The sequence below is a fragment of the Aptenodytes forsteri genome, unplaced genomic scaffold (genome assembly GCF_000699145.1).
Source record: "Aptenodytes forsteri isolate BGI_AS27 unplaced genomic scaffold, ASM69914v1 Scaffold241, whole genome shotgun sequence".
In the NCBI taxonomy this organism is placed as follows: domain Eukaryota; kingdom Metazoa; phylum Chordata; class Aves; order Sphenisciformes; family Spheniscidae; genus Aptenodytes; species Aptenodytes forsteri.
In genome coordinates, this window is record NW_008795252.1 from 1,023,469 (window position 1) to 1,036,686 (window position 13,218).

Below are 13,218 nucleotides of genomic sequence, written 5' to 3' on the forward strand. Positions count from 1 at the left end.
CTAAAGTGATTATGGAGAAATAAGAGTATGGTTGATTTTAAAAACACAAACAAAACCAAAACCAATGTGCGCGCGCACCCCCCACCCCCACCCCACCCCCCCAAACAACAAAAAATGCAGAGATACTGTGACTGACAGCTTTACTTCTGTTTCATAGACTGTCTCTGAGAGTTTTACCATGCATTATTTCAGGAGACAGAATTTTCTCATGGGTCAGACCAAACTAAGAATGTCTTTCTAAATGCCAAGTGTACTTGTTTAAGCTTGTTTCCTCCAACATAAGCAGTAGAATGTGTTTTTATAAAGCAGTGTAATGTACTGAAACTAAATAGGCTGAGCAATCTTCCTCTCCCCATATTGGGAACATAATTAATACTTGCATTTACATACTACAGCCAGACTTTGAGTTAGCAATGCACAACCTGCATAGAGTAGAAGTTCTATATGGCACGGAAAGAAAGAAGCAAGATGAGTTCTGTGCAATACAGAATTTTCAATTTTTTTTATTATTGTTTCCTTTAAATGTGGCTCTTGCTGCTGTTCCTCTTATCTAATGTAATGTACATTAAGGCTGCTAATTTTAAACTTCACTGTGCTAAGCAAAGATTGAGGTGACCGTTTGATGAAGTGAGATTGAGTGTTGTTCCACAGCAGAGAGTAATCCAGGGCAAATACTTTTGTGCTGGAGATAATTTTAGAAACAATTGTTTTTCTCTAAGGTGTCACCATCTTTATCTTGTGCATAAGAGCAATGAAGGGAGGACAAACAGTAACACCAAAAGTAAATTATGGTTATTCAATATATTGTTTTGAAATAATTTGTGGAAAATTACTGTTGCTTTCTTCTCTTTACAGGTGCAGAATGAGTTTATTTTAGCAACAGAGAGAGACTCATTCGTAGAACAGGTACGAGAGATTATTGAGAAAGCAGATGAAATGCTAAGTGAGGATGTAAGTGTGGAGCCAGAAGGTGATCAGGGTTTGGAGAGTATGCGGACAAAAGATGATGGCTTCTTTCCAGGGTCACAGGTATGTAAAAGGACAGATTGCCTTAGCTACTTGTTTTTTCCATTTTGGGTGGTATGGTTTTGTGAGTAGAGCTAGCTAGAAACTGAAACTTTCTTTCGTGAGAAATATCAAAGCTTAATAATGAAATGAAAAGACAGAGAAAGCTTTATATCAGTGAGAGCCAAAAATTCATTTAGAAAGCTAAATAACATAGACCTCTTGCTTTTTGACGTGTTCTAACACTTCCGAAGCTGCTGAATCTCCTAACAGTCCACTAAACAGACAATCTTAAATGCTGAGGCTTCTTGGATTTGAGGTTATTGTGGGGTAGGACGCTAAAACTCCCAGCCCTGTGCTGCTTGCTAAACACTGAGAGCCTGGACTCAGCCCCTCTACCCAGTGAGCTACTAAGAGATTGGATGGCTCGGTTAGGAAACACAGGTTTTGAAACTGGTTGCTGGGAATAAGAAGGGGTGACGCTTCCTGAGTCTCTACCTTATTTCCACCCAGAACTAGTTTGAAACATCCATTTATCTGCGGGATGTTTAAGGAAATTAGTTGGACTGCCTGTTAACAAGAGAGTGTTTAGATCAATTTGTTACATTGATGGTCACTAAGCTGAGAAGCTCCAAAAGCACTGTAGCTGACACTTATCTGGGCAGAATTCCACTAGTTTGGTAACGGTGCTTGGGTCGAAGGTACTGCTTACCTTAAATGCCCACATTTCAGTAAGCTAGCATTTTAAGAACTATCTTGTGGGTTTCTGTTTCAGAATAGAACTTTAAATTTTATCTTACTTTACAGAAAGGAGAGTTCAAACAGCCAGATCCTACATCTTCCATGCCACAAAGAATAGGTAAGTCTTTTGTGATTTTTTTTCAACAGTTACCTTTTTCTGTTTCAGCGGATGGGTGCAGCCAAGTTTTTATTTTGTATGATGGAGTGCACATTCCATATTGCAGGTTAGGTATTTAGTTACAGCCATGTATCACTAAACATCTAACTTCTTTCTGTTTAGGGGTTCCTCCTAGCTCCTTTACCCAGGTTGTGCATTCTGCAGGAAGACGGTTTATTGTCAGCCCTGTCCCTGAGAGTCGCTTAAAAGAACAGGGCTTTTTCACACCTGCTGTTCCTGGAGGAAAAGAAGCTCCGGATGTGGGTAAGTCATCTAAACTCTTAAAATCTGATGGCTAAGACACGTTCATCAAATCTGTGAAGTTAGTTAACTAAACTGTTCCTAAAGACCTCTTAAAGTACTTGGGGAAGTAAGGAACTGTCTGTGCTGATAAGAATTTGGGTGATACTATGCAGGATTCTCGGGGGGGGTGGGGGGGGAGCGGAAATGCTGATGGGCTGTCTGCAAGACTCTGAAACCTTAATTCTGTATTTCATTGTAAGCCTGGATTTGTAATTTTTTTTATTATGTCGAGAGGTAAATGTGATCTTAGTCTAACAATAGACAATAATACTGTAATGAACTTTTCCAGGTGGACTGACATTTTTCTGTTCTTCCAGTTGCTGCATCTCCACTGCATGGTCCTGGAATGAATCTCTCCCACTCAGCATCATCACTAAGCTTGCAGCAAGCTTTCTCCGAGATGGGGCATGCTCAAATGACAGAAGGACCTAGTACAGCTCCTCCAGTGTTCAATCAAACAATACCACCATTTCCACCTGCACTTTCTACCATGGCGGGCAGTGGTGCACCTGCTGCATCTGTGGCTGCTGCTTCAGTATCTGTTCCCTCCAACACAGGTGTTTCTCTTCCAGGATCTGTTACTTTGCCTTCAGAAAGTGCAGCTATTGGAGTTGCACCAAGTGCAAGTGTGCCAAGCTCTATTTCTCCACCTCCAGCCTCACAATCTGGACAGCAATCAACTGGTGTCGCTTCCAGTGTGAGCGCCCCTGCTTCTTTCTCCTTACCTACCACAGCCCAGCCTGCTCAACCAGTAACTGGAGACATTGCCCCCAGTGTCAGCACACCGTCTTCTTTGGCACTGCCATCTACCCAGGTTCCCGGTGTCACTGGTCTTGGTGTCGTTGCACCAGCTGTGACATCTCAGTCTACTCCTCAGATTGTAAGTAGTATGGCAGCACCACAGACGTCTGTTGCCCTGACTCTGGCTCAGAATGTGGCTTTGCAGATTCCTCAGCTTAGTAGCAGTGGCTCTATCTCCAATCTGGCAGAAACAACAGTTGTAAGTGCTCCACGGTCACTACCTGAGAGTGGGCAGTCTGTGGATAAATCACAGCTCTGCAATGCAGCTGGCTTATCTCTTCCAATCTCTGCGCCTTTATCATCCTCGGTAGCAACAAGTATATGTGGTTCAGTCACTCAGCCAGTGATACATCCCTTACTTGTCCCATCAGGAATTTCATCAACACCTGTCCTACCCCAGATTCCAGGTGCAGCACCCATGTTGCCCCAGGTTCCCTTACCTGGTGTCTTACCACAACCAGTCACTAACTTGCCTGCAGTACAGCAAACTTTGATACACAGCCAGCCTCAACCAGCTCCGTTACCCAATCAGCCTCATATTCACTGTCTGGAGGCTGATGCTGATGCTCAGTCTAAAGCTCCTGGTATCGATGATATAAAGACCCTGGAAGAAAAGCTACGGTCTCTCTTCAGTGAACATGGCAATGTGGGAACAGCGCATCCATCAGTATCTCTGGAGACATCGTTGGTAATGGAAACTACAGTTATTCCTGGGATACCAACCACTGTTGTTGCACCAACTAAACCCCTGACATCCATTAGCACTTGTATACCTCCGAGCAGTTTGCCTCTTGGACCAACTGGCTTGCCAGTGCTGACACCAGTTGCCACTCCTGGGCAAGTGATCACCCCAGTCAGCTATATTTCGGCATCGAGCAGCATTGCAACAGCAGTAGTGAAACCGGGGACCTCTCCTTCAAAGCCCCCTCTTAGCAGGATACCGGTAAGAAATGTAACATTTGTGTGAATATTCGAGTATTGTAGGAAACAGCCTTCTTGAGCAAAATCCCTTTTATAAAGCAAAATATTTATCCAGGCAGAGGTGTCTTCATTTAATATAATATTGAAAGTTTTATGCTCTGGTTGGTTTTGTGTCCCAAGAGGTGTTTTATTTTGTCCGTATTGGAGAAAAAAAAAAAGTCCAATTCTATATTGTGCCTCTCAGAGAGCTCTCTAGTGTCGCTGTTAATTTTTCCTAGTCCTTAACTACAAAGAGTGAAGCAACTGTGGTTTGGTTTTTTGTGGGATTTTTTTGGTTGTTTTTTCAAATAGAATTTGGAAGTCTTGCTTTAAATAGCTTTTTATCTTGTACATGATCACTAGAATGAGACGGGGTGGTTGTATGTTTGACAAAGTAGTCAGGATAGCTTAGTGTTCTGCTTCTTATCATTAGCCTGTTCCTCGAAGGCAAGGGTGAACCCGGCTCAAAGTTTTTGGTTTTTTTGTGTGTGGGTTTTTTTTTTAAGTCCTCTGCTGCTTATGTGGTGGCTGGATACTCTTCCTTCCAAATGTTAGATTTGTGAAAGCAGAATTCTGAGAAGTTTAAAAGATACCTGGAGACCTGAAAACAAACTTTTTTGTTTGTTTACTGAATTGTGCTCTTCAAACAAACGCTCTTTCATAAAGATAGTCCTGACTTACAGTAACAACTTGAGATGTTGTGGATGTTGTTACCTGCTCACTAACCAGAAGTATCAATATGTGAAATTAGACTACCTATTTTCTTTTAAATGGCTCCCTGTGTTGGGAGACAGTGCATTTCAATATTTTAAGCTCTTGGTAGCCCTTTCCTTTTCAAAGTTAAATGGAAATAGGTTGAAGAAACTTTCAGGTGTTTAACAAACCAAAAACCTTAATACTCACTTCTTTTTGTTTCTGTAATGTTCTTTTCCACTCACCAACACTTTGTGTTGGTCATCTTTAGCCTTGCTATTAACCAGTTTCAGGCCATTTGAATTGAGCTAATGCTCCTAGCATCTCCATTCATTAGTAGTCTTTCCCTTGTACTCTTTGTATTCAAACAAAGTTGAAAATTTCTGCCATGGAGGAGCGGGAATATGTGCCAAGGAAGTTGGGAAGGAAATCTAGACACAGAGGCATTCATTTATATAGAAATGAAGTTGAGAATTAGAAAAGAAAGATTGGAAAGTAATAAAAACTGGTATTGGTTCAGAAACAGTTGGAGCAGTTAGAAACCTGCTAACTGCAAACCTGTAATTGCAAAGGTTTGGGTTTAAATGTAACAAATGTTTGGGGTTTTTGATGTCAGTTGTGGGAAAACTACCTCCTCTCTGAAGTTTTCACTTATAAATTAGTTTGGTTTTTTCCAAAGCTTAATTTTAGTTTAACTTTCTGTGTTGTTTTTGAGCTTTAAGGAGCTTATTGCTTTAGTTTTCTGGGGTTTACTAAACTGTGTATGTGTGTATTTTATTTTGTTTATGGCCAGCCTGTTAACCTAGACAGTTAGATGTGTTTTGACTTGTCTTATGAATTTATTTAAAGTATGTTTTGCCTCTTATTCATAAACTAAATGATTAACTTACCACAGCTTAAGAATTCAACATGCCTCAGAACAGGTGACATCCACGTGTATGTTCCTAGCGCAGAAAAAAGCTGAGGTAATGCAACTTTGCGTAGTTCCTGCTGAAACGTTCTTGGGAGGATAGATAATTATGCAGTGTATCTCCACCGGGCAGTTACTACTGCAATTTGAACCATTAGTTAAGCTGTGGTAACATGACTGCAAGCTAGAACTGGTTCTGCTTGTTGAGGACCAGAGTTGACTTTGGGCCAGTTACACATACTCAGCAGTGCTCGCTGTCGTGCAAGGGAAGCCAGCTGACCAACGCTATAACTCATAAGGCTATCATGTATTTCTCAAACTTCAAAGTCACGGTCAAGCCTCAAGATTACAGCTGAGAATAAGAATTGCAAATTGTGTAATGGATCACTTAATTCCTAGAACTTCCCACTTCCCTAACAATGGAAATAACTAACTGGAATGTGCTATCTGACCTGGCGGGAAGGCTTTGATGCCTCCTTCTAACCTTTCCAGTCTCTCTAACCTCTTCTACATAACCTGGATGACTTCCCCCTACCCAGTTGCATGGCCTAGTCATCTTCTGTGGGTCATCAACGCCCTTCAGGTTCAAAAAAAAGTGATGGATCAAGAGATTGGTGCAAGAGGTCTATAAATCTGCTTCTCAACAAGTGGAGACATCCTCAGGCATGACAGTTCCTGTTCTCAAGTTCCTTGGAACAATTTGCCGGAAGCATGTAGCTTGCTCTTGCTAATGGGCAGTTAACATAGATCTGTTGTAAGGAGATTGAGTGCGTTCTTGCACCCTTTTATAAATTAAGCTTCTTGGAAACTTAATTGCTTTTTGGAAGAATTGTTGTATCAGTTCTTGCAGACTTGAAAATAATATCCCCAAGATACTTTGCTCCTGGACGCAGTGGCTTGTTTAAACTGGAAATTGTGGCCACTCAAAGATAATCTGGATTAAAAAGTAAAACAAAAGCAAACAACCAACTTCCCCCAACTTTGTTGCAAAAATCCCTAAAGACTCTATGCTAATGCTCCAGGAAGGAAGTCTCTACAGAAAAAAATGTTGAGGCTTCTGTTGTATGACATGACTGACTGTAGCTTGGTATCTGGTCCTTCTGTTGTTCCGTGTCTGATGGACTCGCGTTTCCTCTTCGTTATCCATAGGTGCTACCAGTAGGTTCTGAACTTCCAGCTGGCACTCCATCCAGTGAGCCGCTGCCACCTTTTCCAGGACCTTCACTAACTCAGGTGCTACATGACTTGGCAGATTTTATCTGCTTCTTTTCCTTTCAAAGAGCATGTTTCGATTAAACTCTCCATTGCATGTTATTAATGTCTTTGTTTTTCTTTTCTTTTGACTGAGTAACCTCTCTTGTGTAACTGTAGCAGTGCCCAGAGTCACTTCATCACTGGATATGTAGCTTGCCCTTTGGAATGCTGTACCCAGTGTGTGAAGCACAGGAACAATTAATCAGGCTTGGGGTTTTTTAGTGTGTTAACCTGAACTTTAGAGGTTTGTTTTTTTTTAAAAAGTAACACAGGTGAGTGTGTGCATAAAACTTGAACCTGTTTTCTTCTTGAAAAGGGTATAGTAGCAAAATAATAGCTCTTTAGGGAAGAAGTATATACTGCAATTAAACATTAATGAAAATGCAAAATTGCTGGCTTTGTGAATTCCTGGTTTTTGTTGTTTGTTTTTTCCCAGTTATTACTACACTGACTTCACTAGGCTTTCAGATTTGCAAAAGGTCTTTGAAGCTTCTGATTGTAAACATGAGTGGAACTGTAACAGTGGCTTCCCTTGCTCAGATTCTGTCCTTGTATGCAATAGTTAGCTTGGATATTTTGTATGTGAATTGGACAGGTGTTCAGCTCAAGACCACAAAGATTGAATCTGTCTTCACTGTTTTTTAAAAAATAGAACACCCACCCTGTAATTGAAAGAACTGTATTAAGAAAAAACTGTTTTATGGATCTTCTAAATGCTGTGTAATGAGATGTAACATGGGAACACTACACTTCAATATGCAAAGAAAAGCTGAAAAAATAACCGAGCAAAACCCATGAGATCATGAGATAGAGTTGTGCTACTTCTGAAAGAATTTTGTGAATAAACACAAAGTTGGCTTTCTATAGAATTATATTAAAGTACACTTGGCACAGAATTACCATCCCAGTTTTATATTCAAACCTGTAAAGATGTGATTCAAGTGGGTACTTAGTGGTGCCTGCTTAAGGCTCAGAGTAATTTTGTCTTAAATCTACTGTTTCCTGTGTACGTGTGCTTCTTACAGTATTAACCTCTTCCACCTGTGGTTCAAGTCCACAGTGAATAGTCTTAGAATATGTGTCCAAAAGCTATACTTGGAGACTGTCCTTTTATAGAAAGGAATTATTCACTTACGTCTTCACTATAATTTAAAGTAATTCCAATAAAATAGCTACAGTATGAAAACTTGTACAATACTTATTAGCATTATGGCCTGATTTCTTTTTCATTTTCTTGACCACTGAGAATTTTATCAATGTTAGCTCAGTCTGTGTTAAAATTCTCTCCATAACACTCTAACGTTCTCCCTCTCATCTCTTGCAACGGAGCTCTTGAATTCAAGTTTCACCTGTGGAAGGGAATGTAAAATACACTTCAAAGGTCACTTTAGTTCTTTGCAAGCTGTTCCTTTTTTGGGATTTACAATAGCCTGATGAGAAAACTTCTATCTGAAAGGATTTAAGCTGACTGTCATACAAAGGAATAGTGTTAGAAAATTGCAACTTAGCACAGCAAACTGTGCTAAGGCAACTTTGGTTAATGAGCTGTCATGGCTCATATTCTACAGCTAAAACTAAAAACTGAATTACATGTATTAGGGTGCTAATCTTCAAAGATACCATTGGAAGAGTGTTTCCATTTCTGTCTTTGAAATGTGAGAACCATGGTATTACCTGGTTCTAAAGGCATGAGTAGAGTTGAGCAGCAGGGCATGTTCCCTGCTTTCGTGTAGTTTTGTGTTGGTTATGACCTTAATAGTTCCTTTTTAAAGTTTTCCAGCTTTTTTCCTCCAGTGCTCTCTATGCAGAAGCTCTGTCTTTCATTCAGCAGTTTCTCTAGCTCTCTCAGTAAATGTCAATATTTTGTGATCTCTTAAGAATCTCTCTTAGACTAAGTTTGCATGGCGTGTGTCCTGGAGGTTAGAATGGAAACAGTCTAGTGGACCGAAGTTACAATGTGCTGAAAGTTGACATCTCATCCTCTTTGTTCCTTCTTTACCACCTTCTTGGTCTTCATCTGATGGAGCAAATGCAAATCAGTGACCTTAATCAAGAGTCCTCACAGATGGCCTCTGTGTCCAGAAGTACTACTTGGTTGTCTCTTCTTTTTAATTAAAGCATGTTTAAATCTCTTATAAGCAATGAGAATCAGTCTGCTACTTGGAAAGTATTATTCGGTTTGAAAAGGCAGAAATTTGTGCTCTTTATGTAAGAAAACTATGGAAGTGAATGTATTGCTCTTGAAACCTGCCATGGAAAGGAGTGCTGCTGTATTTGGTTTTATGCAGCTTCTTTCTAGCAGGCTGAATGAGGGCCATATTCCTGCCCTGTGAGTAATCAGGAAATGGGTATCTTCTGCCTCCAACCTGAGCAAGAAGCTAATTGACTTCTGTAGAGCTGTAAGATGGTGATGTTAGCAAGCAACACTTTTTTTTTCCCCATGGCTTCTGGAGGCAGAAGCTGGTTTATGCCTTTCAGCCAGTTCTTTTTGAAGCATGGTTTTGCTGAAGAGGAGACAATAACAATTTGGTGATAATTCTTACCTGCATTCTTACCGTGAGCAAGGGCAGCAAATGGATCTGGAGGCAGCTGGCTAAAATCAGTCACACTAAGTTCATAGTCCTTTTTGTTGTCATTGCTTGGAACTGGGTATATTAGTAATATTTTTCCCCCAGACTCAAAGCACTTGCAGACACTTATATGACTCAAGCCACTGTACCACTGCAAAAGGCTTCTTCCTGTTTGTCATAGGTATTTCTGGTGGTGTTGGGTCGATGGTTGGACTCGATGATCTTAGAGGTCTTTTCCAACCTCAGTGATTCTATGATTCTATGATTTGTGGTATGGAAAAGGCGCAAATATAGATCCCTTGCTTCTTGTCCTTTGCAAACAGGTTACCTAATTTCACTTCTCATTTGAACTCTAAAGCCTGTCTAGGAGTGAGATGAAATTGGAGGAGACCAACTGGATCAAATCTAATTGACTGTTAAGCGCATTTGCTGCTATCTGGAAAATTACTGGCTTGTCTTAAAGCAGATAGGCTTGCCTTCCTTACTGCTTCTGTCAGTAGCTCATTACACAATTACTTTTTCTTTCCTTAGTACCAGACTCCTAATTTGCAGACAAAGTACATGTCACCTCAAGACCAGTTTTGGACAGTTTGTTCCTTAGTCTTAAATACCTGTTCTGTTTATTCCTTAATTGCTCTTTGAAGTGTATTTAGATTAATTTTTCAAGCTTCATTTTGGTACCCTTGTTCCATAAGGAAATCTTTATTTCCTGATCATTCTGATATCTCAACTCTTTGTTTACTTGAAGCAAATGCCATCTTGTGAGCATAAGTGGTGAGAATTATACAGTATTTCAGGTGAAATGTCCTCTTTATTTTACAGTATTATTGAATTAAATTAGCTCACTTGTCTGCTTAAGCATTTGGATTTCTGAATGGAGTCATAGAAGTCTGCATCTTCTTGTGCTCTTTTTTTATTCGGATGGAATTGATACGGGGCTTATTGTTCTTAGGTTTTTTTGTTGTGCTTTGAAATCCACAGTTCAGGAAGAATGTGATCTTGGCAACCTGTTGAAAGCATCTTTATGCTGTTGTGGATCTCTAACTTTCAGTTTCTTGAAAGTGGAAGGTAATGTTTTTATGTTGCCATGACCTCAGCTTCAGTTCTGAAAATAGATCTAGCTTTTTAATATAGAAGACTTGGAAAGATTAATGATGCTAAAGTTTGGATGGAAATTTCTACTCCATAGGGTCAGAATTGCAACTTAGTGACATCTGCCACCACTTTCTTCTTCCATATGTATCTTAGGGATATGGCCTAATTAATTTTGAGTGAATCCGAACTTTTCTTATCTTTAAGATATTTTTAGGTAATTCTTTTTCTCTTCCCCTCCCTAAGTCAATTGACCAAGTTTGAGAATCATCTTGGATGCCAACTCAAACAGCTGAAATCTAAGTAGCAAGTCTACTTGAGAGAGACTCTGCCCCTCTCCCTTCTTCCTCTTCAAGTCAGTCCATCCAGATAGCTTCTTTGAGGGAACTTTTAAGTGTGTGTTTTTTTTTTTTTAATTTGTTATCCTCAATCTTGCTTTATCCATGCTTGCTTTTGAAATTAAGGGCATCTTTTTGAATTTTTCCATGATTTTTTTTTTCTAATTGACTTTCTTACTTCAGTATTTTAGATAATCCATAATACAAATTACCTCCATTATCTTTCAACCAAAAAATGTAGAACTTGGAGGCTTGCAGCATCTTTGGTTGGTTCTTAAGTGTGGGAATGCAAACTTCATGCTAACTTCAGGAAAAACAGAAGTTCCAGTTAATGCTTCTTTTTCTATTTTTTACCAAACATGTTGCTTAAATTGCTTTCAGTCTTACTGTGCTACACATGTTAAATGTAAACATGTAGGAAGGGAACATGATAGAAATATGTAAGCTGTACTGACTGCTTTAAATTTTAGTATTAAATATGGCTGTTTTTTCTCAAATGTGATGTATTTCTCCTGAGCTGGGACAGCTGTTTACTCTTTCCTTTCTCATCAGTCCCAGCAGCCATTGGAAGATCTGGATGCTAAGCTGAGAAGAACCCTTAGTCCAGAGACTGTTCCGGTGACATCTGCTCCTGCCTGTGTACGTTTGCAATATTGGCAGTTAGTAGTCTTGAAAAACTTCAGTGTTTTCTCAAGGTCGTGCTCTTAGGTCACTGCCTTTAATATCACTACACCAGTCTTTAGACTTTTAAAAATAAAAATGAAGAGTCATCTTCCAGTTTGTGGGACTGAGTCAACCAAAATAGGACAAATCTCTCTGTTGCAATAGATTACATATTTCCTGAGGCTGGTTTTGGTATTAGTTCTTAATCCAGCTTTTCTCGTGATATCATTAATGTCACCAAACTAGAAGGTGAAGTGACTATGGAATAAGGGGAAAGAGCACTAAACAAGCATTATGTGATATGTCAGTCTTAATGTGGGAGGGATGTTTAAAGTGTGGATCTGAAATTTTAAAAGACTGTAATAATAACTTTGATACAAAATTGATAATTGATAAGATAATGATTGACACTGTGATCTCCAAGTGGCTACTTATGCATTACTTCTGCAAAGCACAAGGGGATGTTCTGCTGACAGCCTCGGGGTTGTAAGGTGTGCAAAATCTCTTGCTGATGTTGCTTGCTTCGGAGGTTAAACTCTTGCATTTGTCTTGTCGTGGGTCATACTTTGACCCTGGTGGAAATAAAAGATTATGTAATATGTAGTACGGTGGATTTGTTGGCATTCAATCAAACTGCTGATTATTTTTTATTTTCTTTCGTTTTCCCCCTTGAACCTGTAGTCTGTGCCCTCAGTAGCATCTACAACGGTTACTGGGCTGGTGTCCACAGCAGCACAGTCTCTGAAGGATGGTAAGACAGCCTTGATTATTTTAGATGGTTTCTCAGCATGGAGATATAATCCAAAATTGAACAGACTAGCAACTTGGAAGGATATAGCCTTTTTAGTAAGCCATACAATGGCAATTCCTTAAGGATCGTATTAGTTTTTAGTAACTGGACTGAAATTTTCCACTGTAGGCCAGGAGAGGGGAATGATATATGCATATTATAGTAACTCATTTAGGATTTAAAGCTGTCCAAAATGCTGAATGAAGACTTGCAAAGAATCTCCAGTATGCTGCTAAGGTACAGTTTCAGGATTTGAAAGAACTGTTTTCTGTCTTGCGTTATGTTCTTGGCAGCAACAGTAAGGCTTCTCATTTTGCATCGTCGTGCTGTGTTCTATACGTAGGATACCTCTTCCTCGCCTAAGAGTGTTTCCTTTCTATTTAAATAGAGAAATGAAGGTTAAACTACTGACAATTTAAGAAAGGTAGTAGGAAAACCAGACTCCCTTCTGGCTGCTTTAGAACAACTGAAGGTTGACTTAGATGATCAACAATTGAAGTCTGAATGATCAATGACTTTCAAATCTAAATAAGTTCAATTGTTTGTTTGGGCGGGGGACGACGACTTGCAAAATAGTCCGAGACTTTCTTGTCAGTATTCCCCTAATTGTTTTAATTTAAAAAATCTTACTTTTTTTAGAAGAAACTGTTAATGTGGTACTAAGGTTATTTCTGAACTATCTAGTAAACATTATTTAACTTGCGTGTGCCTCAAGTTCAATGACAAACCTTCAGAAGCTAATAAAACCAATAGGAAAATAAAATATCCCCATTTTGGTAAGTCGCTAGTGAACTATACCATAGAACTCATTTATCTGCTAGAAAATGAGTTGGTTTTTGCCTGCTAAAGTTCAGAAGGTAAAAGTAAAACTGGGAATTTGCTTAATAAACACAGCAAGCTGTCCAATAGAACTGAAGTAAAAACAGAATGTTATTTCTCAG

At 39.4% G+C, this 13,218-nt stretch overlaps 1 protein-coding gene across 5 annotated transcripts in view; it reads left to right on the forward strand.

The window, feature by feature from the left end:
• WNK1 (WNK lysine deficient protein kinase 1) overlaps positions 1–13,218 on the forward strand; it is a 109,734-nt gene that overhangs the window by 81,140 nt on the left and 15,376 nt on the right. For all 5 annotated transcript variants that reach the window (XM_009278940.2, XM_009278939.2, XM_009278941.2 and 2 more), the window contains 7 exons: positions 856–1,029; positions 1,813–1,864; positions 2,027–2,167; positions 2,524–3,950; positions 6,720–6,803; positions 11,377–11,463; positions 12,169–12,238. In XM_009278940.2, the coding sequence (XP_009277215.1) occupies positions 856–1,029; positions 1,813–1,864; positions 2,027–2,167; positions 2,524–3,950; positions 6,720–6,803; positions 11,377–11,463; positions 12,169–12,238 (2,035 nt within the window). The remainder of the gene's footprint in view (positions 1–855; positions 1,030–1,812; positions 1,865–2,026; positions 2,168–2,523; positions 3,951–6,719; positions 6,804–11,376; positions 11,464–12,168; positions 12,239–13,218) is intronic.